The sequence below is a fragment of the Lethenteron reissneri genome, unplaced genomic scaffold (assembly GCF_015708825.2).
Source record: "Lethenteron reissneri isolate LAM-NWPU_2019-01 unplaced genomic scaffold, ASM1570882v1 scaffold_190, whole genome shotgun sequence".
Taxonomy (NCBI): domain Eukaryota; kingdom Metazoa; phylum Chordata; class Hyperoartia; order Petromyzontiformes; family Petromyzontidae; genus Lethenteron; species Lethenteron reissneri.
In genome coordinates, this window is record NW_026891663.1 from 97,791 (window position 1) to 125,243 (window position 27,453).

A 27,453-nucleotide genomic window follows, 5' to 3' on the forward strand; every position below is an offset into this window, starting at 1 on the left:
TACAGGCGGCCCCACTGGGGGGTGGCCGTGCCCGACGGTGCCAAGGCGCTCCTCCACCTGGTGTCTGGGAGCTCCGCCAGCTCCCGGCAGCGCAGCGTCTTCACGCTGCACGCGTACAGCGCTCCTTTCAGCGCGCTGCGAAAAGGCACGCCCTGGCAGCCCCCGAGTTTTAGTATTTTTTCGGAGTCGTCACGCCCGGCGGGCCGGGTGCAGGTGAGCCGCAGCTCGGGGAAGGAGGGAGGGGGGGCGCCGTCTTCGGGCGCCACGAGCCGCAGCCGCAGCTCCCGCATCGCCCCGAGCGCCGCCCGCAGCAGCTTTTCCCCGGCCAGCACGGTGCGGAGTCCGGCGGCGCCGCTGACGTCGGCCGCGGACCTCCACGCCGGGTGCCGGTCGCGGTCCCGCACCAGGTCCCCCACCGCCCGTATCCCCGCCGAGGTGAAGCGGCGGGCCAGCGTCACTTCCTCCCGGATCGCAGCGAAGCGGCCGTTGATAAACAGCGGCTCGCGCAGAAACTGCCCGAGCGTGCATTGCGGGTCTCCCCTCTCCCAGGCCAGACTGCGCCACGCGTCCAGGAGGCTTCGGTGGAAAGCCGGCAGCCCCGCGTAGTCGACCCGGGCCAGGTCTAGCAGGAAGATTTCCCTCCCGTAGCCCAGGCCGCCCCCGGCGCCCCTCAGCAAGGCGAGGGTGGGTGCCACCCAGGGCAGGGTCTCTCTGCCGTACAGCAGTCGCTGCACGGTCTGCAGCCTGAAGGTCAGGACCCTGGCGTGGATGTCCACCAGGCCCTGGCCGCCCTCGCCCACCGGCAGTCGGAGGACTCCCGGCCGCAGCCAGTGCTTTCCTTGCCACGTGAAGCGGGTGAGCGAGCGGGCTGCTCCTCCGAGTAGCCACTCCGGGGGCTGGAGGGTCTTCGCTCTGTGCCACAGCACCGCGGCCGCCAGATTGTTGCCCACCAGCACCCGCCCCCTGAAGGACATCGCCGGGGCGAACCTCGCCCATGCCGCCAACCTGGCCTCGAACCGGTCCCCCAGTTCGGGCCAGTTTCGCTGGGTGACGTCGGGCCCTCCGAGGTGGACGCCCAGGTACCGGACGCCGTCGGTCCGCCAGGCGACGCCCCCCGGGAGGAGCACCGGGCACGCTGCTCCCTGCGGCCCCAGGCGCAGAGCCGAGGTCTTCGCCCAGTTTATTCTGGCGCCGGACGCCGCCTCGTAGGTCGCCACCGCCCGGCCCAGCGCAGCCACGTCGTGCGCGTCCGTGGCGACCACGCACAGGTCGTCCGCGTACGCCGACACCGCGACGACCGCCTCCTCGGGGCCCGGCACCTTGTACCCCGACAGGGTGAGCTTGAGGCGGCGTACGAGGGGCTCGATGGCCAGGGCGTAGAGGAGGCCCGACAGCGGGCACCCCTGCCTGACCCCACTCGCCACGGGGAAAGGGGCGCCGAGCTGCTGGTTGGTCTTCAGCAGGCTCGACGCACCCGCGTACAGGAGCCGCACGTGCGCCCTGAAGTCCGGCCCGAACCCGGACGCGGCGAGCATTCTCTCCAGGAAGGGGTGGCCGACCCGGTCAAAGGCCTTCTCCTGGTCGAGGAAGAGGAGGCCCAGGTCCGTGCCGTCCCTCTCCCGCCAGCGCGATCACGTCCCTGACCGTGCTCACGTTGTCGTGCAAGCATCGGCCAGGGATGCAGTAGGTCTGCTCGGGTGAAACCAGCTGGCCCACCACCGACTTGAGGCGGTTGGCCAGCGCCTTGGCGAAGATCTTGTAATCGGCGCACAACAGAGAGACCGGCCGCCAGTTTTCGATGCGGCGCAGGTCTCCCTTCTTCGGCAGCAGGGTGACGACGGCCCTCCGGCAGCTCTGCGGGAGCAGCCCCCTCCGCAGGCTCTCCGCCAGGACCTCCAGCAGGTGCGGCGCGAGGTCGTCCCAGAAGGTGGTGTAAAATTCGGCCGGCAGGCCGTCGATCCCCGGGGCTTTGCCGGTCGCCAACCCTCTCGCCGCGGCGCGGAGCTCCTCTCCCGTGATGGGGCCCTCCGTTCGCTCGACATCGGCGTCCGCCAGGGTGGGGCATCCGTCGAGCAGCTCCCGGGCCGCCTCTTCGTCCGTGTCACCGCCTCGGAACAGTGCGGCGTAGTAGTCCCGCGCGAGCCCGGCGATCTCCCTTTCGGCCGTGACAGTCCGACCTTCCCCAGTCTGCAGGCACGGGATGCTGCGGCTGTTGTTGTTGTTGCCGACGCTGGACTCGCGGTTCAGGCTGAAAAAGAATTTGGAGGGGGAGTCCATGTGGATGAGGTGCTGCATCCGCTGTTGCGCGTACGATCCTGCTGCTTGCCGGTCCGTGACCGCTCTAAATAGCTGCTGCTTCTCCAGCAGCGCCCGGCCTGCCTCGGCGCGAACGTCGCGAGAGGCTCCGAGTTCCGCCTCCAGGAGCAGCAGCTCGTCCCTCAGCCGGCCCGCCGCACTCCCGTTGGCGATGGCGTGCTGGCTCCGGACCTGCATGCACAGTGCCCTCGTCTGCGCCTTCACGTGCTCCCACCACGTCAGGGCGCAGTGTGAATTCTTTCTGGACGCCACCCACTGAGCCCAGCAGGCCCTGAACGTCCTCCTGAAAGCCGCGTCCTCGAGCAGCCTCAGGTCGAGCTTCCAGTACGCGCTGCCGCGCCTCTCCCGAGGGACGTGCAGCCGCACTGTGACCAGGTGGTGGTCCGAGAAGCCGACTGGGACGATCTTACATTCGCCGGTCCGGCTGACGCTTGCGGTACTGACGTAAAAACGGTCCAACCTGGCGAGGCAGACTCTCCCCCGGTAGTCACAACGGCTCCAGGTGTACTGCCGCTGCGTCGGCCGGCGTAGTCGCCACGTGTCCAGCAGCCCCTGCCTTCGCACGACGTCGGCCAGCGGCCGCGCGGACTCCGGGTGGGGTTCAGCGCCATTTCGGTCGAGGGCCGGGTCGAGCGTGCAGTTAAAGTCGCCTCCCACGAGGGTCAGCACGTCGCCCGCGTGAGCCGCCTCCAGGGTGTCCCGCAAGGGGCCGGCGAAAAAGAGCCCCCTTTCGCGACTTTTACTTGGCGCGTACGCATTAACGCACACCACCCTGGTGCCATTAATGGTAAAGCGCGCCTCAATCAAGCGTCCTTTCGCTATTTCCTTAAAAACGACGTCCTGAGGGCCAAAGTCCGGGCCGAAGACGAACGCGACCCCTGCCCGGTTCCCCTCGCCGTTGCTAAAGAAAGAACGGCCGCCCAGGAGGTGCTGTCGCCGGGCTTGCAGAGCGTCGTCGAAGTGGGTCTCCTGTAGGAAGGCCACGTCAATCCTGCTCTCCTTCAAGAGGCAGCACACTCGATGCCATCGTTTGTCGCCGCGGCCGCTGTTGCAGTTCAGCGAGGCTACCTTGACCCCCGGTGGTGGCGGTGGTGGCGGTGGTGGTGGTAGCGGTGCCATCGGAGTGTTATGGAGGGGAGTCTAAGGCTCTCCTGACCCTGGTTATAAATTTCTTCAGCCGGTAGATCACCTGCAGGCTGAAACCAAATTTGTCCGGATCTTGTGCCACCGCTTCGGCCGTCGCCATGAAACCCGGCCCGTCGGGGAACGAGTCCGCGACCACGACTTTGCGCCAGTTGAAGGCTGCCTTCATGAAGAGGAGGAGGTTTTCGGGCGTGCACACCTCCATCTTTCCCAAGCCCTCCAAGGTGACACCGCAGGCGTCGTCATCGACACCCGACCCCACCTCTGGCTCTGATCCCGACCCCGACTCCGCCTCTGACGGCTCGTCGCCAAAGTCTTCGTCGTCGCGCGCCTCTGCCACCGTCTCCCCCGACACGTGCGGAGCTGGGGTCCCATTAGGCTCGGGCTCAAGTCCCGGGAGAGACCCCCCCTCCTCGGGTTCCTCGGCCGTCGCCCCGCTGGTCGTCGGGCCGGGCGGAGAGGTGCCCCCGAGCACCGCAACGCCGCCCGACACGTCCGTGGCGCCGGGGGTGCCGGACGGCTCCCCTCCCCCACCTTCCTTCTCCTCGTCCGCCAGGGCGGGTGAGGCCAGGTCCGGGTCCGGGTCCGGTGGTCGGGCCTCCGGGTCGGCTGCATCCTGCGCGGCCGATGGGTGCGCCTCGCTGGTGGTGGCAGTGGCGGTGGTGGCGGTGGTGGTTGTGGTGTCCATAGCCTCCCCTCCCGCCACGCCCGAGCGGCTGACCGCCTCTTCGGCGGCGGCTGCCGTGGCCGCCCTCTCGAGCTGAGCGTTCACGCGCCTGTCCGCTCTCCCCCTCTTCCGTGACCTGACGATGGTGAAACCTTCGTCCTTGTCGCCGTCGCTGTCAGCCGACGTCGTTTCCACGCTCCCGGGCGCGGTGTCAGCGCGGTCGCGCTTCAGCCGCGGCCGTTGCTCCTGCTGGACCCGCTGCTGCGGCTGCTGCTGCTGCTGCTGCTGCTGCTGCTGCGCCTGGAGCTGCTGCTGCGGCTGCTGCTGCTGCGGCTGTGGCGGCGTCTCGCCTTGCAGCTGCTGGTCCTGCCGCTGTCGTGGAGGCTCCTGCTGCTGCCGCTCCTGCTGCGGCTGCGCCTGTGGCTGCTGCTGCTGCTGCTGCGGCTGCCGCTGCTGTTGTTGTTGTTGCTGCCGCTGCTGTTGTTGTTGTTGCTGCTGCTGTTGTTGTTGTTGTTGTTGCGGCCGCCGCGGCTGCGGCACCGGCGCTCGCTGCGTGGCGCTGTCCTGGCCAGGCCACGCTCCCCCCTCCTTTGCCTTGCCTGGGCAGCTCCTCCTCGTGTGGCCAACGCCGCCGCACCCGAAGCAGCGCGGCGCTGCCGTTGACAAATACACGGTGTGCACGCGGCCACCGAGGGTGTGTTTTATGGTCGCGTCCAACTCCTTGTTCCCGTCCTTGAGGATCACGAAAGCCTGCCGCTGGCCCGACATAATGTGCCTCATCGCCGGGTTCCGTGTCCGCATCGGCAACCAGACGACGCGGGAGACCACCACTCCCCATCGCTGGAGGTCTTTCACCAGGTCGGCGCTCTTGAGGTAGGGCGGCGCGCCGGATATGGTCACTTTCACCGCCGGCGTGGCCAGGGGGGTGCACTGCACAAACAGCCCCCCCTCTCCCCCGACGATGAGCCCCGCCTCCACAATGCGCGCCGCTCCCTCCACCCCGGCCACGTACACCGCGTAGCCGCGGTTCTCCCGCCGGATGACCCGGATGGCCGCCAGGCCGACGTGCTCGGCCACCGCGGCGGCGATGTCGTCGGGCGGGGTCTCCGGAGGAGGGAAGCAGATGAACCCGTGCTCATCCGTCAGGGCTTCCAGGTGCTCGTGCTGCGCCATTTGGTTTGTATGGCCACAGCACTGAAGCACGAGCAAAACGAACTAAATAAATAAATAAATAACCCCAAATTTATTAAAGCTGTAAGATGGAGGGAGACGAAGAAAAGTCCCCTCCCTCCCTCCTGGGAGGGGGGGGGAGAGACAGCTAGAGACAAAGAGAGACAAAGAGGGACGACGCACGACAACAAGAGGACTCACACCGCGAGAGGAGCACACCGAGAGAGAGAGAGAGACACGGAGGGAGAGAAGAACACACACTACACAGACACCGCGAGGTACACAGGGGGGGGGGGGCAGAAGAGAGGGAGACACGGAGGTATGGGGGGGGGGACAGGGAGAGACACGGGGGGAGGGAGAGACACGGGGGGAGGGGGAGACACGGAGGGAGAGAGACACACAGCAACAAACACCGAGAGGGACACAGAAAAGGGGAGACACACAGAGAGAGAGACACACAAGGACAACCACCGAGAGGGACACAGAAGGAGAGGGACACAGAGGGAAGGACGCACAAAGACAAACACCGAGGGGGGGACACGGAGAGAAACACACAGAGAGAGAGAGGCACACACACAGAGAGAGAGACACACAGAAGGAGAGACACCGAGAGAGATAGAGAGAGACACACAGAGAGAGAGAGACACAGAAGGAGAGACACACAGAAGGAGAGACACCGAGAGAGAGGCCCACAGAGAGAGAGGGGGAGAGGGAGAGAAGCGACCGCACCCGGCCCAGGCTGCTCGCCCAGCACACCTGGGCGTAGTGCCGTGGGGACGGGGGAGAAACACACAAAACAAATAAAAACCAGCACCACGTGAGGGAAACGGAATACTCACAGTGAGGAAGAGAATGTTGTTGAGCACAACGTTTAAATAAACGAAAGAAAACGGTGGGGTAGGCGTCTAAAACGCGTCCACTCTCTCTAGGCTAGGCTCAGGCTCACACCTGAGCCCAGGCCTCCACCCACACCAACGTTAGGGCGGGAGCAGCTCGTTCGTGCGACCGCACCCCACGGTGGCGAGAGAGAGAAAGAGACACTGGGAGACACTGTGAGACACTGAGAGACACACAGAGACACACAGAGACACACAGAGAGACACACAGAGACACACAGAGAGACACAGAGAGACACACAGAGACACACAGAGAGACACAGAGAGACACAGAGAGACACAGAGACACACACAGAGACACACAGAGAGACACACAGAGACACACAGAGAGACACAGAGAGACACAGAGAGACACACAGAGACACACAGAGAGACACAGAGAGACACAGAGAGACACAAAGAGACACAGAGAGACAGATAGACACAGAGAGACACACAGAGAGACACACAGAGAGACACACAGAGAGACACACAGAGACACACAGAGAGACACACAGAGACACACAGAGAGACACAGAGAGACACAGAGAGACACACAGAGACACACAGAGAGACACAGAGACACACAGAGACACACAGAGACACACAGAGAGACACAGAGAGACACACAGAGACACACAGAGAGACACAGAGAGACACAGAGACACACACAGAGACACACAGAGACACACAGAGAGACACAGAGAGACACACAGAGAGACACACAGAGAGACACAGAGAGACACAGAGACACACAGAGAGACACAAAGAGACACAGAGAGACAGAGACACACAGAGAGACACACAGAGAGACACACAGAGAGACACACAGAGACACACAGAGAGACACAGAGAGACACACAGAGACACACAGAGACACACAGAGAGACACAGAGAGACACAGAGAGACACAGAAGACACAGAGAGACACACAGAGAGACACAGAGACACACAGAGAGACACAGAGAGACACAGAGAGACACACAGAGACACACAGAGAGACACACAGAGACACACAGAGAGACACAGAGAGACACAGAGAGACACACAGAGACACACAGAGAGACACACAGAGACACACAGAGACACAGAGAGACACGAGAGACACAGAGAGACACAGAGACACACAGAGAGACACAGAGAGACACAGAGACACAGAGACACAGAGAGACACACAGAGAGACACACAGAGACACACAGAGAGACACAGAGAGACACACAGAGAGACACAGAGAGACACAGAGAGACACACAGAGAGACACACAGAGAGACACAGAGAGACACACAGAGAGACACACAGAGAGACACACAGAGAGACACACAGAGAGACACAGAGAGACACAGAGAGACACACAGAGACACACAGAGAGACACAGAGAGACACAGAGAGACACACAGAGACACAGAGAGACACAGAGAGACACCAGAGAGACACACAGAGACACACAGAGAGACACAGAGAGACACAGAGACACACAGAGAGACCACAGAGAGGACACAGAGAGAGACACACACAGAGACACAGAGAGACACAGAGAGACACACAGAGACACACAGAGAGACACAGAGAGACACACAGAGAGACACAGAGAGACACAGAGAGACACCAGAGACCACAGAGACACACAGAGAGCACACAGAGAGACAACAGAGAGACACAGAGAGACACAGAGAGACACAGAGAGACACAGAGAGACACAGAGAGACACAGAGAGACACAAGAGAGACACAGAGAGACACAGAGACACACAGAGAGAACACAGAGAGACACACAGAGAGACACACAGAGACACACAGAGACACACAGAGAGACACACAGAGAGACACAGAGAGACACAGAGAGACACACAGAGAGACACAGAGAGACACACAGAGACACACAGAGAGACACAGAGAGACACACAGAGACACACAGAGACACACAGAGAGACACAGAGAGACACAGAGAGACACAGAGAGACACAGAGAGACACACAGAGACACACAGAGAGACACAGAGAGACACACAGAGACACACAGAGACACACAGAGAGACACACAGAGACACACAGAGAGACACAGAGAGACACAGAGACACACAGAGAGACACAGAGAGACACACAGAGACACACAGAGACACACAGAGACACACAGAGACACAGAGAGACACAGAGAGACACAGAGACACACAGAGAGACACAGAGAGACACAGAGAGACACAGAGAGACACAGAGAGAGACACAGAGAGACAGAGAGACACAGAGAGAAACAGAGAGACACACAGAGAGAGACACAGAGAGAGACCCACCCCTGCATCGTGACGATACCTCCACCCCGAGCCTGCAGCAGCTGCACCTGCAGCTGCAGCTGTTGAACCTGCAACAGAGAAACGCAAAACTCTCGGTCGACGATAACGACGATGACGATACCCAGCCGGGTACGGGTAGGGTACGGGTATCGGGTACCCGGTTGCGACCTCTGGGATGAAGCCATGTTACAGGCGCGGGTGGGTTGATTCTAGGAACTTGAATTGTGAGAAGAGACAAGACGTTGGGAAATGAGTGACAAACGGTGACTCACCAGTGACTCACGGCCTACCCGTACCCTACCCGTACCCTACCCGTACCCTACCCGTACCCTACCCGTACCCTACCCGATACCCGGCCATACCCATACCCGGCCGGGTACAGGTAACCGGGTATCGGGTAGGGTACGGGTATCGGGTACCCGATTGCGACCTCTGGATACCGGCCTTCATTAAGCGCTGCTGCTGCTGCTACTGCTGCTGCTGCTACTACTGCTGCTGCTACTGCTGCTGCTGATGCTACTACTGCTGCTACTACTGCTGCTGCTGCTACAGTCTGAAAGAGGCTACACACGGGGGCAGGCGGGGGCTAGAATCTCCCTCTGCGTCTCCGGTGTCGAGAGGTAACACACCTGTTGCCGGAGCATCTGCAGTTCGCCCGTGTTGGGGTCACGGTTCACGATCGGCTTGTTCTTGATCTTGCGCGCACGGTCAGCGTAGCGCAGAGTGTTGAGGGTTTCTTCCAGGTTGGAGTCGCCCGGGCTGATGCAGGCCACCATGAGGGTCAGGCTGTTACCTCCCAGAGAATCTAGAGAGAGACAGGGAGAGACACGCATACACGTGTAGGGGTGTTAAAGAGAGGGCCCGTTATGCATGGCAGCCTATGGAAAACAAACACAGTGGGCGGGGCTACGTAAGTGCACGAGCAAGTGCTCTCTACGACGTCCGAGCCAGACACCCTGGGGGGGGCTGGTTCGAACGTTATGATCCCCCGGGGCCCCACCCCTCAGGGAGGGGTTGGGTATAAAAGGGGATGTTTCAAAGGGCTCGGCAGTTATGTTTAAGCTAAGGGAAGAAGATTGAAGACGTCTTAGATAGAGCCCTGGACTCCCCTGGTTCGATGTCCTTTTCAGGGCCGGACAGGATTGAGCCAGCGGCGTGGTCCCGAAAGCCAGAGCCGGTGCTCTTGTAAGAGCTGGTCTGGAACTCCGGGTACCGGGCCCGACTTACCAGTGTCGGGCCAGTTAGCCTCCCCTAGCCCATTAGTGGAGGATTCGGGGCTAGGACAGAGTTAGCTAGGGGTGTATCCCGAGTTATACGGGTGAGGGGGCCGATACCCCCTCGAGAGTGTATATGCCCACTGTCATATTGTGAATAAACATACGTGTGCCTCAACCTCGGCGTCAAGCGTCCTCACCGGTACTTCAACTGGTGTCAGAAGTAATTCGAACATGGACACGCGGAAAACAGCGCGGGCCAAAGTACCGCAGGAGGAAGACACTGCCGAGATCGTCGAGCCCGAGACGGCTCCACAAGACAAGGTGCAGCCGGGGCCTGACGCCTCCTTACCGGGGCATCGAAATGAAGAGGGGCCGCAGCCAGACGCGTTACGGCTGGCTCACGGGCGGCTGGCGGAGCTGCTGTATGCCGCTGCCGCCACGCTGGAGACCATCACGCGACTAGGGGCCGGTGATCCAACACGGGGCGAGGCGAGCCAACGACCAGGGCGCCTTCCCGCCATTTCGGAGCAGTCCGAATTTGAAATTCCCGCCATCGACGCTACAGCTGTTCGGGGCGTGGCCAGCCTAGACATCCGCTCCGACATCGCCGTCGCTGAAGCTGCAACGTCATCACAAGCGCGACAGGCGATCCCATCGGCCGTTCGCACCGACGCACAGCCGAGTGGTGGTGACATCAGCCTGCGGGAGTCCACAACGACCGCTGCGCTTCATCAGAGACTGCCCCCGCTGAAGGAGTTCATCGGCGCGGAGGGGGACTGGGCCGGTTTTCGCCGACATTTCCTCGCCCATCAGGAGATGGCGAAATGGTCCGATGAGGAGGCTCTCTGCGCGCTGCCGGCGCTCCTCGACGGCGACGCGCTCGCCGCCCTCACATCGGCGCCGAGAGAGAAGCGGTCTACGTTACCGATGGCACTACAGCTGCTGGGCGGGGTCTATGGACCATCGGCTGAATGCCGACAGCAATTTTACGACCGCAAGCGGGGTGAGAAGGAGTCGCCCCTAGCATATCGGACGAGCCTCCTGGCGATGGCTAAGTCGGCCTTCCCTCGTATGGACGACGACGGCGTGGACGCGATGGTCACGGAGAAGATCCTCCTCCTGGCAGACGACCTTGACATCGCGGTCGTCGCCCGGGAGGACGAGGAGATGACATCGCTCCAGGCGGCGCGGCTCCTCCACGCCAACCTCCTGTCACTGCGGCGGATAGCCAGCAGGGCATCGGCGGGGCGTGCGGTGGCTGCAGCCACCATTCCAACGGAGGAGCTCTACGCCGTCGACCACCGACCGCAACAGGCGACAGGAGCACGGTCGGGCCGGGACGGGCCGGGCCGTTTCAACCGTCCGTCTCCTCCAACGGCGCTCCCGCGGTGTTTCAACTGCGGCGTCCGGGGCCACGTCGCCTCGGGGTGCCGCGCTCCTCGACAGCACGGGACGACACCTCAACGGGACGACGGGCCTCATCACAAGCTCCACCATCATAACCCGGCGAGTCGCGGCACCCCACATGTTTGGCCCACGCACACACCCGTCACGCACTCAAACACCGCAACGAGAGGGGGGCCGATATCGCGCACCATCGCACCATCACGCACCACCCCGGGTACTCATATCGAACCCGGCCAGTGGTCCGTGCTGGCCGATCGTGTGGTAGCCGCATCGTCGGGGTCGTCGGCCGTTGTGGGGCACATCGACGGGGTTGAAGTGCGCATCCTGGTCGATACGGGAGCATCGGCGACCATTATTTCGGAGTTGATTTACAATATTCTCCCTGTCCGGAGTCGTCCTTTGATGCCTATTAACGTACCATTCTATGCGGCTAACGGGGGCTCACTTGGCATCATCGGACAAATTCGTGCCCAAATTTGTATTGGGGAAATTAAATTGTCTGGGCCGATTTTTGTTTCCTCCTCGCTGGCGGTTCCGTGCCTGCTGGGGACGGACTTCCTGGCCAAAATGCCGATTAGGATATTGATCGACCAGGGATGTATTGAGCTCCCGTCGGGCAGACGCATGGCGTTTCTGCCATCGCCTGTTACGACTCGGACGGCGTTCGCGACGGTGCCGGCATTCGTAGAGAGAACGGTGCGCGTCCCTCCGGGGGCGCAAATGTTGATTCCCTTGAAACTTCGGCGGCCCTTCACTAAGGGTGTTGGGGCCCAAGGGGTTCTGCTGGGGCCGTCTAGGGCCGGGGTTAGTGGACCTCATTTACTTCCGGCCCAGACCATAGTAAGAGGGGACGGTGAACCCTTCATCGCGGTCCTCAATGTGGGCTCGCAGACGGTGGTGGTCCCACAGGGGACCGTGCTTGCTCACGCAACGCCGGTGCCATGTGAGGAACCCGTCGCAAATCACGTCAGCGTTGTCCCTGCGCCGCGACCGCATTCGGACAGCGATGAAGGGTGGCTCGAGGCGCTTTGTGCGGGATCGACGGACCTGTCAGATTCAGAGCGTCAACAACTTAAAACACTACTGCGGGAATTTTCCGACGTTTTTAGTCGGAATAAATACGATTTGGGTTGTACTCACCTGCTGCGTCACCATATTGACACGGGTGACAGCGCGCCAATTCGCCAAAATCCGTTTCGGTTGAGTCCCGCCGAAAAGGACCATGTCAAATCGGCTGTTGATGACATGTTGGCCGCCGACATCATTTCTCCTTCCACCAGCCCTTGGGGAGCGCCGATCGTCCTGGTTAAAAAGCAGGACGGTTCGTTGCGGTTTTGCGTTGATTTCCGGCGTCTTAACAATATTTCGGTTGCCGACGCATACCCGCTCCCTCGGATGGATGAATCGCTGGACGCCTTGGCGGGAGCGCGATTCTTTTCCACACTGGATTTACTTTCGGGATTCTGGCAGCTTCCTCTGGACGATGACTCAAAGCCTAAAACTGCTTTCCGTACACCGCACGGCCTGTTCCAATTCAACCGGTTGCCGATGGGCTTACACTCAGCGCCGGCAACTTTCCAGCGTTTGATGGAATTGGTTTTGGCTGGATTGCAATGGGAGTCGTGCCTCATTTATTTGGATGACGTTATCGTCTTTAGTAAAACTTTTGACGAACATCTCCAGAGGTTGCGGGCGGTTTTCCTAAAGATGCGGGCTGCTAATTTGAAATTCAAGCCCCAAAAATGCCATTTGTTGCGCGATTCGGTGCGTTATTTGGGGCACATCGTGGGACGCTCAGGTATTGCTACCGATCCCGCCAAAACGCAGTGTGTCAGCTCCTGGCCGACTCCCACCTCGGTGGGAGAGGTCAGGAGTTTCATTGGGTTCGCGTCGTATTACCGACGGTTCGTCGCTGATTTTGCGACAATTGCAAAACCCCTGCACGCTTTAACATCTAAAGGGGTTCGGTTCCACTGGGGTCAAGAGGAGGAGGCTGCTTTCTGCTCCCTTCGGGACGCCCTGGTAAAAGCCCCTCCCTTGATTTACCCAGATTTTTCTAAGCCCTTTTTGCTCGACACCGATGCGAGCAACACGGGTATTGGGGGTGTGCTTTCCCAGGTGGTTGATGGCGTGGAACGGGTGGTCGCGTACGGTAGTCGGGTGTTGTCTCTTGCGGAGCAAAGATATTGTGTCACCCGTAGGGAACTGTTGGCAATTGTCTATTTCATCCAACAGTATCGCCCATATCTGTACGGTCGGCATTTCACCGTCCGCACAGATCATGCGGCACTACAGTATGCCCTGCGAGTTCAACAACCATCGGGACAGTTGTCTCGATGGTTGGAGGTTCTCCAGGACTTTGATTTTGAAACCACCTACCGTAAGGGCGTTCGCCATACGAATGCGGACGCTCTGTCGCGCATGCCAACCACCTCCGAATGTGCATGCCTCCTGGGGTCGGGACGTTGCAGGCCTTCAGGGGACGCATCGGTTCCGGTCTTGGCAGCCACCGACGACGACGAACCATTGGTTACTAATTCGATCGAACAACAGGGAAGAGATTCCCTGTTGGGGTTGCCCGTCACTGAATGGGGGCGCCTCCAAATGGAGGATACCTCCCTCCTCGGGTGGCGTCGTCGCGTCGGGGGTGCTGGGCGGGTGAAGGGTGATTCGGATGCATGGGAAATGGTGCAAGGTCTGCTGATGCATTGGGACGGCAAATCCCAGCGACATCGGCTGGTGGTCCCTTCTGAGTTGCGAGGCAAGGTGGTGTGGGCCGCGCATGAGCGCCTATTACACCTGGGGACCCAAAAGACTCTTGCACTGCTACAACTTGATTTTTTTTGGCCTGGTATGACGAGGGATGTTGGGGATCTATTGGGATCATGCCCTCGGTGTGCGCAACGGAAACCGCCGGCGCGGGAGTCTAACCCGCCCTTGCAATCGATCAAAGTATCCAGAATAAATGAGCTTGTCGCGCTGGACATTTTGGGCCCATTTCCCGCCACCCCCAGGGGCAATAGGTATTTGTTGACAGGTGTCGAGTATTTTACGCGCTGGCCTATGGCCTGGCCCCTTGCCAACCAGTCGGCAGCAGCCATCGTGGAGGCCTTTGTTCAGGGATACGTCCTGGACAAAGGTGCTCCGGAGCGGCTGCTGACCGACCAGGGCAGAAATTTTTCCGGTAAATTACTCAAACAAGTCTGTGACCTCTTAGGCACGAAGAAAATTCGTACCTCCCCGTATCACCCGCAAACTGACGGAATGGTCGAGCGCCTGCATCGCACCATTACGTCAATGATGTCACAGCAGGTCTCGGACTCGCAGACTGACTGGGACCTGCATATTCAAGGGGTCTTGGCGGCATACCGGATGGCACCCCATGCAGCTACGGGATTTTCCCCCTTTTACCTCATGTACGGTCGTGAACCCGACCCGCCTGTTCGCGCCCAGCTGCAGATCCCCGACCCGCAAGGGAAAACTAAATTGGCTGACCACGTCAAATTTAATCTGGCCAAATTAACAGAGGCGCGGGATGCTGCTATGCTAAACTCGGACCTCCGTCAAAAAGCGAATGAGCGCCTCAGGCTGGGTCGGGCGCACGTGATACAGTGGAAGCCGGGGGACAAGGCATGGTTGCACTGTCCCCAAGTGCCCCTGGCTACCTCCCCTAAGCTGGCGCGGCCGTGGCGGGGCCCTGTGGAGGTGGTCGAAGTTTTGCGACCACAGTGCGTGCGCATTAAATGGGGGAAGCGGCGATGGTTCGTGCACCCCTCTAGGTTAAAACCCCTCGTTGCGGTACACAAACCCACTTCACACATGCGTGGCCAAACGTGTGGGGAGTCGACCGACTCACTGGGTCCGTCTCCGTCGTTCTCACCTAATGCCTTGCCGGCCGTGCCACCTCCAGGTGCATCAGGACTGACGGGCTCACGCCCGACCACCCCTCCTGGGGATACCAACGGTCACGCGGCATCGGAGGAGGTCTCACTCCGGGACGGACAATTGCCACCTGACGGTCCGCCATCCGGGGTTACCCCGTGTGAGGGGCCCGCTGCAAGGACGCGCGCAAAAATGCGCAGACTGTTATGAGGCCGGAAGATGTGTATATAGGTTGTGTTCATTGTGTGTTGTGTGGGTGGTGTGTTCCCTGCCCATTGAAATGTACATACGTTGGGTTCACCTGGTGTTGTGTGTATGGTGGGTTCCCTGCAAATTGTATATAGGTTGTTTTTTTACGGAATTCGCATTTATTCAAGGGGGGGGGGGTGCGTCGGGTTGTTTTCTCTTCTTGCTGTTGCATTTTGTTGTGTTCTTGTTGCCGTTCTTGTTATTGTTGAAAATTAGTGAGGCACACGCGCGGTTACGGTATAAATTCATTTTTATTGTCATTTTGTATGTTGGCAGCCGGGACGGCTGCGAGCTATGCGGGGGGGGGGTGATGTAGGGGTGTTAAAGAGAGGGCCCGTTATGCATGGCAGTCTATGGGAAACAAACACAGTGGGCGGGGCTACGTGTGTGCACGGGGAGATGCCCTCTGCGACGTCCGAGCCAGACACCCTGGGGGGGGCTGGTTCGAACGTTATGATCCCCCGGGGCCCCACCCCTCAGGGAGGGGTTGGGTATAAAAGGGGACGTTATAGGGGCTCGAGTCAGTTATGTTAAAAGCTAACCAGAGAAGACTGAAGACGTCTTAGATAGAGCCCTGGACTCCCCTCGTTCGATGTCCTTATCAGGGCCGAACAGGACTGAGCCAGCGGCGTGGTCCCGAGAGCCAGAGCCGGTGCTCTTCTAAGAGCTGGTCTGGGACTCCGGGTACCGGGCCCGACTTACCAGTGTCGGGCCAAATAGCCTCCCCTAGCCCATTAGTGGAGGACTGAGAGGCAGGCTAGGATTAGCTAGGAAGTGTATCCTTAGCTAGTCGGGTGAGGGGGCCGATACCCCCTCCAGTGCTGTATGCCACGAACGAGTTGTGTAAAATAAATATACGTGTGCCTCCACCTCGGTGTCAAGTGTCTTCACCGGTACTTCACATGCACACGTACAGTCACGCACGCACGCGCACACGGGTACACGCGCGTACAGTCACGCACGTACATACGTACGTACGCGCGTAACACATACGTACACACTCACGCACGCGCGTGCACTGCTACTATTACTAAACGTGTTGTGGTGGTGGTGGTGGTGTCTCTGTGCTGTGCAGTGTCGCTGTAACGGACGCTGTGATACGCGGCATTGTGGCTACTACTACTGCTACTACTGCTGCTACTAAGCGTGTGGTGGTGGTGGTGTCTCTGTGCTGTGCAGTGTCGCTGTAAACAGAACTGTGCAACTCTCCGGTGCGGCTGCAGGAGAGCGGGATTGGCATGCTCTCGCCACAACTGCGGCTGTGACCACCGCATTTGCAAAAACGGCAGCCACGCGGTGAGGCCAGTGCAGCTGCAGGTGCAGCTGGGGGTGCAGCTGGTTGATGCGGGTGCAGCTGCGAGTGCTGTGGGTGGTGTGGGTGTTGTGGGGGGTAGCGGAAGCAGCAGCAAACGAGGGTTTGGTGGTAGTGATAGGGGTTGTGGTAGTGATAGGGGTCGTGGTAGTGATAGGGGTCGTGGTAGTGATAGGGGTTGTGGTAGTGGTAGGGGTTGTGGTAGTGATAGGGGTTGTGGTGGTGATAGGGGTTGTGGTAGTTGTAGGGGTTGTGGTAGTTATAGGGGTTGTGGTGGTGATAGGGGTTGTGGTAGTGATAGGGGTTGTGGTAGTTATAGGGGTTGTGGTGGTGATAGGGGTTGTGGTAGTGGTAGGGGTTGTGGTGGTGATAGGGGTTGTGGTAGTGGTAGGGGTTGTGGTAGTGATAGGGGTTGTGGTAGTGGTAGGGGTTGTGGTGGTGATAGGGGTTGTGGTGGTGATAGGGGTTGTGGTGGTGATAGGGGTTGTGGTGGTGATAGGGGTTGTGGTGGTGATAGGGGTTGTGGTGGTGATGGGGGTTGTGGTAGTGGTAGGGGTTGTGGTGGTGATAGGGGTTGGGGTGGTGATAGGGGTGGTCGTAGCTGGAGGGGGTTAGTGAGTAGCAACAGGATGGTGATGATGGTGATGATGGTGATGATGATGGTGATGATGATGGTGATGATGATGGTGATGATGGTGATGATGATGGTGATGATGATGGTGATGATGGTGATGATGGTGATGATGATGATGGTGATGATGGTGGTGATGATGATGATGGTGGTGATGATGATGATGATGATGGTGGTGATGATGGTGGTGATGATGGTGGTGATGATGATGGTGATGATGGTGGTGATGTCGATGATGGTGATGATGATGGTGATGATAATGGTGATGATGATGATGGTGATGATGGTGGTGATGATGATGATGATGGTGGTGATGATGGTGGTGATGATGGTGGTGATGATGGTGGTGATGATGGTGGTGATGATGATGATGGTGATGATGATGGTGATGATGATGGTGATGATGATGGTGATGATGTCGATGATGGTGATGATGATGGTGATGATAATGGTGATGATGATGATGGTGATGATGGTGGTGATGATGATGATGATGGTGGTGATGATGGTGGTGATGGTGATGATGGTGGTGATGATGGTGGTGATGATGATGATGGTGATGATGATGGTGATGATGATGGTGATGATGATGGTGATGATGTCGATGATGGTGATGATGATGGTGATGATAATGGTGATGATGATGATGGTGATGATGGTGGTGATGATGATGATGATGGTGGTGATGATGGTGGTGATGGTGATGATGGTGGTGATGATGGTGGTGATGATGATGATGGTGATGATGATGGTGATGATGATGGTGATGATGATGGTGATGATGTCGATGATGGTGATGATGATGGTGATGATAATGGTGATGATGATGATGGTGATGATGGTGGTGATGATGATGATGATGGTGGTGATGATGGTGGTGATGGTGATGATGGTGGTGATGATGGTGGTGATGATGATGGTGATGATGATGGTGATGATGATGGTGATAGTGATGATGTCGATGGTGATGATGATAATGGTGATGATGATGGTGATGCTGGGCTAGGGGAGAAGATGGGTGGGGGTTGTTTTACGGGGGTGGGAACTGAAGCTGCTGCTTGCGGGGCAACACAAACACCCCTCGACTGCGGTGAGTTTCACCGCGGCGAGTTCACCGCGGTGAACCTGTCGCGGTGAAACTCTTTGCGGTGAAACTCTTCGCGGTTAAACTCTCCGCGGTGAATCTGAACCCACACCGTCTGCCCAGGGAGTCAAGGTGGCGTCGGAGAAGCTGGAGTCCTCCTTGTTGGACGACTCCCTCAAGAGGGACGACTCCCTCAAGAGGGACGAGCCCAGCGGAGTCGCCCGCCCTCCGGGGGAGTCGTTCTTCATGCTGCCCGACGTCGCTCCATCTCCGCAGGTGCGACCTGGTCGTCGATGATGACGACGCTGCTGCTGCTGCTACTACTACTACTGCAGCTGCTACTGCAGCTGCTGCTGCTGCAGCTGCTGCTGCTGCTGCAGCAACAGCCACCGGCGCTATCGTCACTGCCATCATCAACAGGTATCGTCACCAGCTATCACCACCGCCTCTTATCATCACCGCCATCATCACCACCGCCACCCTTACCATTATCTCCCACCCTCACCACCACCTCCCCACGCTCTCCCCACGCTCACCACCCTCACCACCACCCTCACCACCACCCCCCTCACCACCACCCTCACCCTCACCACCTCCCTCACCACCTCCCTCACCACCACCCTCACCACCACCCTCGCCCACCCTCACCACCACCCTCACCACCCTCCCCACCCTCACCATTGTCTCCCACCCTCGCCCACCCTCACCACCACCCTCACCACCACCCTCACCACCCTCACCACCCTCCCCACCCTCCCCACCCTCACCACCCTCACCACCACCCTCACCACCAAGCTCACCACCCTCACCACTCTCCCCACCACCCTCACCCACCACCATCACCACCACCCACCACCACCACCCTCACCACCCTCATCACCACCACCCCCACCACCCTCGCCACCTCCCCACGCTCTCCCACAGGTGCTCAAGGAGTTGGGTGGCACTGGGCTGCTGTCTGCGCTGTCGGACCCCTCTCTGCTCACCAACGCCAGCACCCCCGTTCAAGAGCCACGCGCCAGCGGAGGCAGCACCAGCGGTCGCACCAGCGGAGGTGGTGGTACCAGCGGTGGTGGTGGTGATGATGATGGTGGTGGTGGTGGTGCTGCTTCTGGAGCTGGGTCACTCGGGGCTCATGGCCGCCTGCTCGCCCGTGCCGCCCATGTAACGTAGTCGCGGCGACGGCGGCGTCTCACACCTTGTTGTTGTGTGTGTGTTGTGTGTTGGTGTGTTGTTGTGCTTCCTCCGACGAGCGCGGTTTGGCTTGCTGCGTTACGGCGGTGCGAAAGCCGTTCCACGCGTACACACACCAACAACTACCTACACAACAACAACTACCTACACAACAACAACAACAACTACGCACACACCAACAACTACCTACACAACAACAACTACCTACACAACAACAACAACAACTACGTACACACCAACAACTACCTACACAACAACAACTACCTACACAACAACAACAACAACTACGTACACACCAACAACTACCTACACAACAACAACAACAACTACGTACACACCAACAACTACCTACACAACAACAACAACTACGTACACACCAACAACTACCTACACAACAACTACCTACACAACAACAACAACTACGTACACACACCAACAACTACGTACACACCAACAACTACGTACACAACAACAACTACGTACACACCAACAACTACGTCAACAACAACATCCGCCGTTCACCACTAAGTGGCAGTGACAGCGCTTGTGCCAGGCTAGGTGCACGTTGAGGCCACCACGTGAAGTGTCAAACGCCCCCCGCCGGCAGGAGGTCACGTGGCAGACCCAGCTGGTGCCACGTGTCGACTGAGATGACTGGCCGATGCACCACCTGTGCCAGGCTAGGTGCAGGAGGTCACGGGGCAGACCCAGCTGGTGCCACGGGTCGACTGACCGAGACGACTGCCCGATGCACCAGCTGTGCCTCCCACTGTGCCAGGCTAGGTGCACGCAAAAGACAAAAATCCCCCGTATAGCCTGAACAGGCTGTCGGGGCAAATGCTTGCTGCTGCTGCTTAGTTGAGTTGGCTCTGCAAGCGTGCGGTGGTGGCGGTGGCGGTGGCGGTAAACGTCGCACTGTGTGTGTGTGTGGCAAGCCCGTTGTCCGTGAGCTTTTGTCGGAGGGGAAAAATGTTTAGCTGCCAGAGTGTGTCACGCCGTGTCCGTCTTTCTCGCTGTCTCTCTTGTTGTTTTTCTCGCTCTGTCTTTGTCTGTCTCTCTGTCTGTGTGTGTCTCTGTGTGTGTGTGTCTGTCTCAATGTGTGTGTGTGTTTGTATGTCCGTCGACTCGATGGTTGCGTGGTGATGATGGATGCACTGAGTCGGTTCGGATGGATTTAGAGTTCCACGGTTCAGCCACGCGTGACGAATTAGCAGCAGGCAAGATTGTCCGGGTGTGTAGTGTGTGTGGTGTGTGTGTGGTGTGTGTGTGTGGTGTGTGTGTGTGTCCAGTGTGCTGTGTGTGTGGTGTGTGTGTGTGTCCAGTGTGCTGTGTCATGTGTGTGGTGCGTTGTGTGTGTGTCCAGTGTGCTGTGTGTGTGTGTCCTGTGTGTGTGTGGTGTGGTGTGTGGTGTGGTGCGGTGTGTGTGGTGCGGTGTGTGTGGTGCGTTGTGTGTGTGTCCAGTGTGTGTGGTGCGTTGTGTGTGTGTCCAGTGTGCTGTGTGTGTGTGTGTCCAGTGTGCTGTGTGTGTGTGTCCAGTGTGCTGTGTGTGTGTGTGTCCAGTGTGCTGTGTGTGTGTGTGTCCAGTGTGCTGTGTGTGTGTGTGTCCAGTGTGCTGTGTGTGTGTCCTGTGTGTGTGTGGTGCGTGGTGTGGTGTGTGTGGTGCGTTGTGTGTGTGTGTGGTGCGTTGTGTGGTGCGTTGTGTGTGTGTCTCTTCAATGATGTGTAATGTGTGAGTATGAATGTACCTATTGTCATTTTAACACAGACGCTTTCGCTACCAATGTCATCCGTAATTGAGGTTGTGTTTTTTTGGGGTGGGGGGGGTGTGGGGTCTTAGATCGTGTAAGTATATGAATGTGTCGTTAAACCCGCCACCACCCGACACAGCCACCTAGTGAACGTGAGTGTCGTGTGAATAGCACGGGGCCGGTTCGTCACGATCACAGCACACAGCCTAGTGTAGTGTATAGTGTAGTGTATAGTGTTGTATACTAGTACAGCACTAGTGTGTAGTGTATAGTGTAGTATACTAGTACAGCACTACACCGCCTGTGTTGGAGATGTAGTGCTGTACTAGTATACATTATACACTACACACTAGTGCTGTACTAGTATACTACACTATACACTACACTATACACTAGTGCTGTACTAGTATACTACACTATACACTACACTATACACTAGTACACTACAAGCCACAACATTTGCCGTGGCGTCTCCCCAGTTGCTGTACTAGTGACGAATTGACACGTTTTGTTCGTGACAACCCAGACTCTAGCTGGCTGTGTCGGGTGGTGGCGGGTTTAACAACACAACATTTATATTTTCACTCGATCTAAGCCAACACACAAACCCTCTGTTATGGACCCGTTATCGTGATTGTAGAATAAATTTTTTATAAGGTTTTTCGGTTGATTGAAATTTTGTTAGAGAGCTGTGGATGAAGGAGAGAGCTGTGGATGAAGGAGGGAGCTGTGGGTGAAGGAGGGAGCTGTGGGTGAAAGATGGAGCTGTGGATGAAGGAGGGAGCTGTGGATGAAGGAGAGAGCTGTGGATGAAGGACAGAGCTGTGGTTGAAGGAGAGAGCTGTGGTTGAAGGAGAGAGCTGTGGGTGAAGGAGGGAGCTGTGGATGAAGGAGAGAGCTGTGGGTGAAGGAGGGAGCGGTGGGTGAAAGATGGAGCTGTGGATGAAGGAGGGAGCTGTGGATGAAGGAGAGAGCTGTGGATGAAGGAGAGAGCTGTGGATGAAGGAGGGAGCTGTGGGTGAAAGATGGAGCTGTGGATGAAGGAGGGAGCTGTGGATGAAGGAGAGAGCTGTGGATGAAGGAGAGAGCTGTGGTTGAAGGAGAGAGCTGTGGGTGAAGGAGAGAGCTGTGGGTGAAGGAGAGGACTGTGGATGAAGCAGAGAGCTGTGGATGAAGCAGAGAGCTGTGGATGAAGGAGGGAGCTGTGGATGAAGGAGGGACCTGTGGATGAAGGAGAGAGCTGTGGTTGAAGGAGAGAGCTGTGGATGAAGGAGGGAGCTGTGGATGAAGGAGAGAGCTGTGGATGAAGGAGGGAGCTGTGGGTGAAGGAGGGAGCTGTAGGTGAAGGAGAGAGCTGTGGATGAAGGAGAGAGCTGTGGATGAAGGAGGGAGCTGTGGATGAAGGAGAAAGCTGTGGATGAAGGAGAGAGCTGTGGATGAAGGAGAGAGCTGTGGATGAAGGAGGGAGCTGTGGGTGAAGGAGGGAGCTGTGGATGAAGGAGGGAGCTGTGGATGAAGGAGAGAGCTGTGGTTGAAGGAGAGAGCTGTGGTTGAAGGAGAGAGCTGTGGATGAAGGAGGGAGCTGTGGATGAAGGAGGGAGCTGTGGATGAAAGAGAGAGCTGTGGATGAAGGAGGGAGCTGTGGTTGAAGGAGGGAGCTGTGGATGAAGGAGGGAGATGTGGGTGAAGGAGGGAGCTGTGGATGAAGGAGAGAGCTGTGGATGAAGGGGAGAGCTGTGGATGAAGGAGAGAGCTGTGGATGAAGGAGGGAGCTCTGGATGAAGGAGGGAGCTGTGGGTGAAAGATGGAGCTGTGGATGAAGGAGGGAGCTGTGGATGAAGGAGGGAGCTGTGGGTGAAAGATGGAGCTGTTGGTGAAGGAGGGGGCTGTGGATGAAGGAGAGAGCTGTGGATGAAGGAGGGAGCTGTGGATGAAGGAGGGAGCTGTGGATGAAGGAGAGAGCTGTGGATGAAGGAGGGAGCTGTGGATGAAGGAGGGAGCTGTGGATGAAGGAGAGAGCTGTGGATGAAGGAGAGAGCTGTGGATGAAGGAGAGAGCTGTGGATGAAGGAGAGAGCTGTGGATGAAGGAGGGAGCTGTGGGTGAAGGAGGGAGCTGTGGATGAAGGAGGGAGCTGTGGGTGAAGGAGAGAGCTGTGGTTGAAGGAGAGAGCTGTGGATGAAGGAGGGAGCTGTGGGTGAAGGAGGGAGCTGTGGATGAAGGAGGGAGCTGTGGATGAAGGAGAGAGCTGTGGGTGAAAGATGGAGCTGTGGATGAAGGAGGGAGCTGTGGATGAAGGAGAGAGCTGTGGATGAAGGAGAGAGCTGTGGATGAAGGAGAGAGCTGTGGGTGAAAGATGGAGCTGTGGATGAAGGAGGGAGCTGTGGGTGAAAGATGGAGCTGTGGATGAAGGAGGGAGCTGTGGATGAAGGAGGGAGCTGTGGATGAAGGAGAGAGCTGTTGATGAAGGAGAGAGCTGTGGATGAAGGAGGGAACTGTGGATGAAGGAGAGAGCTGTGGATGAAGGAGAGAGCTGTGGATGAAGGAGAGAGCTGTGGATGAAGGAGGGAGCTGTGGGTGAAGGAGAGAGCTGTGGGTGAAGGAGAGAGCTGTGGGTGAAGGAGAGAGCTGTGGATGAAGGAGAGAGCTGTGGATGAAGGAGGGAGCTGTGGATGAAGGAGAGAGCTGTGGATGAAGGAGGGAGCTGTGGATGAAGGAGGGAGCTGTGGATGAAGGAGAGAGCTGTGGATGAAGGAGGGAGCTGTGGATGAAGGAGGGAGCTGTGGATGAAGGAGAGAGCTGTGGATGAAGGAGAGGGCTGTGGATGAAGGAGAGAGCTGTGGATGAAGGAGGGAGCTGTGGGTGAAGGAGAGAGCTGTGGGTGAAGGAGAGAGCTGTGGATGAAGGAGGGAGCTGTGGGTGAAGGAGAGAGCTGTGGGTGAAGGAGGGAGCTGTGGATGAAAGATGGAGTTGTGGATGAAGGAGGGAGCTGTGGATGAAGGAGAGGGCTGTGGATGAAGGAGAGAGCTGTGGATGAAGGAGGGAGCTGTGGGTGAAGGAGAGAGCTGTGGGTGAAGGAGAGAGCTGTGGGTGAAGGAGATAGCTGTGGATGAAGGAGAGAGCTGTGGATGAAGGAGGGAGCTGTGGATGAAGGAGAGAGCTGTGGATGAAGGAGGGAGCTGTGGATGAAGGAGGGAGCTGTGGATGAAGGAGAGAGCTGTGGATGAAGGAGGGAGCTGTGGATGAAGGAGAGAGCTGTGGATGAAGGAGAGAGCTGTGGGTGAAAGATGGAGCTGTGGATGAAGGAGGGAGCTGTGGGTGAAAGATGGAGCTGTGGATGAAGGAGAGAGCTGTGGATGAAGGAGGGAGCTGTGGATGAAGGAGAGAGCTGTGGATGAAGGAGAGAGCTGTGGATGAAGGAGAGAGCTGTGGTTGAATGAGGGAGCTGTGGGTGAAAGATGGAGCTGTGGGTGAAGGAGGGAGCTGTGGATGAAGGATGAAGGAGGGAGCTGTGGATGAAGGAGGGAGCTGTGGATGAAGGAGAGAGCTGTGGTTGAAGGAGGGAGCTGTGGATGACGGAGAGAGCTGTGGTTGAAGGAGGGAGCTGTGGATGAAAGAGGGAGCTGTGGGTGAAGGAGAGAGCTTTGGATGAAGGATGGAGCTGTGGATGAAGGAGGGAGCTGTGGGTGAAGGAGAGAGCTTTGGATGAAGGATGGAGCTGTGGATGAAGGAGAGAGCTGTGGTTGAAGGAGAGAGCTGTGGATGAAGGAGGGAGCTGTGGGTGAAGGAGGGAGCTGTGGATGAAGGAGGGAGCTGTGGATGAAGGAGAGAGCTGTGGGTGAAAGATGGAGCTGTGGATGAAGGAGGGAGCTGTGGGTGAAAGATGGAGCTGTGGATGAAGGAGGGAGCTGTGGATGAAGGAGGGAGCTGTGGATGAAGGAGGGAACTGTGGATGAAGGAGAGAGCTGTGGATGAAGGAGAGAGCTGTGGATGAAGGAGAGAGCTGTGGATGAAGGAGGGAACTGTGGATGAAGGAGGGAGCTGTGGGTGAAGGAGAGGGCTGTGGATGAAGGAGAGAGCTGTGGATGAAGGAGGGAGCTGTGGGTGAAGGAGAGAGCTGTGGGTGAAGGAGAGAGCTGTGGGTGAAGGAGAGAGCTGTGGATGAAGGAGAGAGCTGTGGATGAAGGACAGAGCTGTGGGTGAAGGAGAGAGCTGTGGATGAAGGAGAGAGCTGTGGATGAAGGAGGGAGCTGTGGGTGAAGGAGAGAGCTGTGGATGAAGGAGGGAGCTGTGGATGAAGGAGGGAGCTGTGGATGAAGGAGAGAGCTGTGGATGAAGGAGGGAGCTGTGGATGAAGGAGAGAGCTGTGGATGAAGGAGAGAGCTGTGGATGAAGGACAGAGCTGTGGGTGAAGGAGAGAGCTGTGGATGAAGGAGGGAGCTGTGGATGAAGGAGAGAGCTGTGGGTGAAGGAGAGAGCTGTGGGTGAAGGAGAGAGCTGTGGATGAAGGAGAGAGCTGTGGATGAAGGAGAGAGCTGGGGGTGAAAGATGGAGCTGTGGATGAAGGAGGGAGCTGTGGGTGAAAGATGGAGCTGTGGATGAAGGAGGGAGCTGTGGATGAAGGAGGGAGCTGTGGATGAAGGAGGGAGCTGTGGATGAAGGAGAGAGCTGTGGATGAAGGAGGGAGCTGTGGATGAAGGAGAGAGCTGTGGGTGAAGGAGAGAGCTGTGGGTGAAAGATGGAGCTGTGGATGAAGGAGGGAGCTGTGGGTGAAAGATGGAGCTGTGGATGAAGGAGGGAGCAGTGGATGAAGGAGGGAGCTGTGGATGAAGGAGAGAGCTTTGGATGAAGGAGGGAGCTGTAGATGAAGGAGGGAGCTGTGGGTGAAGGAGGGAGCTGTGGGTGAAGGAGAGAGCTGTGGATGAAGGAGGGAGCTGTGGATGAAGGAGGGAGCTGTGGATGAAGGAGGGAGCTGTGGATGAAGGAGAGAGCTTTGGATGAAGGAGGGAGCTGTGGGTGAAGGAGAGAGCTGTGGATGAAGGAGAGAGCTGTGGGTGAAGGAGGGAGCTGTGGATGAAGGAGGCGTACCGTTCTCACGACGAACGCCGGTACCGTCGCGAACGCCGTCCGACCCGCACTGGGGGACGGCAGAAACGCCATGCGTCGGCCCGACGGGAGCTCAATGCAGCCCTGGTCGATTAAAATACGAATCGGCATTTTCCCTAGGAAGTCCGTCCCCAGCAGGCACGGAACCGCCAGCGAGGAGGAAACAAAAATCGGGCCGGACAATTTGATATCACCGATACAAATTTGCGCTCGAATTTGTCCAATGATGCCAAGTGAGCCCCCGTTAGCAGCATAGAATGGGACGTTAACGGGCAGCAAGGGACGGCTCTGAACATGGAGAATATTGTAAATTAGTTCCGAAATGATGGTCGCCGATGCTCCTGTATCGACCAGGACGCGCACCTCAACCCCGTCAATGTGCCCCACAACGGCTGACGACCCCCGACGATGCAGCCACAACGCGATGGGCCAACATGGACCACTGCCTGGGTTCGATATGAGTCCCCATAGTGGTGCGTGTTGGCGCGACGGTGCGCAATGTCGGCCCCCCGTTCGTTGCGGTGTGCGAATGTGTGACGGGTGTGTGCGTGGGCCAAACATGAGGGGTGCCACGACTCGCCGGGTTATGTTGATGGAACTTGGGAGGAGGGCCGGCGTCCTGTCGAGGCGTCGTCCCCCGCTGCCGAGGAGAGCGGCACCCCGAGGCGACATGGCCCCGGATGCCGCAGTTGTAACAGCGCGGGAGCGCTGACGACGATGATGGATGGTCGAGGTGGCTCGCTCCGTCCCGGCCCGCTCGTACTCCCGCTCTCTGCTGCAGTTGATGGTCGATGGCGCAAACTTCCTCCGCCGGGAGGGTGGCTGCAGCCACAGCACGCCCGGCCGCTGCCTTGCTGGCCTTCCGTCGCTGCGAGAGTAGGTTGGCGTGGAGGAGCCGTGCAGCCTGGAGGGAACACATTTCTGCGTCGTCCTGTGCAACGACGGCGATGTCCAGGTCGTCCGCCAGCAGGAGGATCTTTTCCGTTACCATCGCGTCCACGCCTTCGTCGTCCATTCGTGGGAAGGCCGTCTTTGCCAGTGCCAGGAGACTCGTACGATACGCCAGGGGCGACTCCTTTGCACCCCGCTGGCGATCATAAAAGAGCTGCCTGCAGTCCGACGACGGTCCGTAGACTGCAGCCAGCAACTGCAGCACCATCTGTAGC

General features: G+C 58.2%; 1 protein-coding gene across 2 annotated transcripts; it reads left to right on the forward strand.

Moving 5' to 3' along the window:
* Positions 1-16,373: 16,373 nt before the first annotated feature.
* LOC133339559 (serine, glycine, tyrosine and glutamine-rich protein-like) lies at positions 16,374-19,680 on the forward strand. 2 transcript variants are annotated; one of them, XR_009754746.1, is made up of 3 exons: positions 16,374-16,509; positions 18,364-18,516; positions 19,165-19,680. XR_009754746.1 is itself a non-coding variant. In XM_061547663.1 (2 exons), exons 1-2 carry the CDS (start codon positions 18,487-18,489, stop codon positions 19,411-19,413), a joined length of 279 nt encoding a protein of 92 aa, XP_061403647.1. In that variant the 5' UTR covers positions 18,198-18,486; the 3' UTR covers positions 19,414-19,680. The 2 variants fall into 2 exon arrangements, 1 of the variants encoding a protein (XP_061403647.1); XM_061547663.1 differs by lacking the exon at positions 16,374-16,509 and having other exon boundaries at positions 18,198-18,516.
* The last annotated feature ends 7,773 nt before the right edge of the window (positions 19,681-27,453 follow it).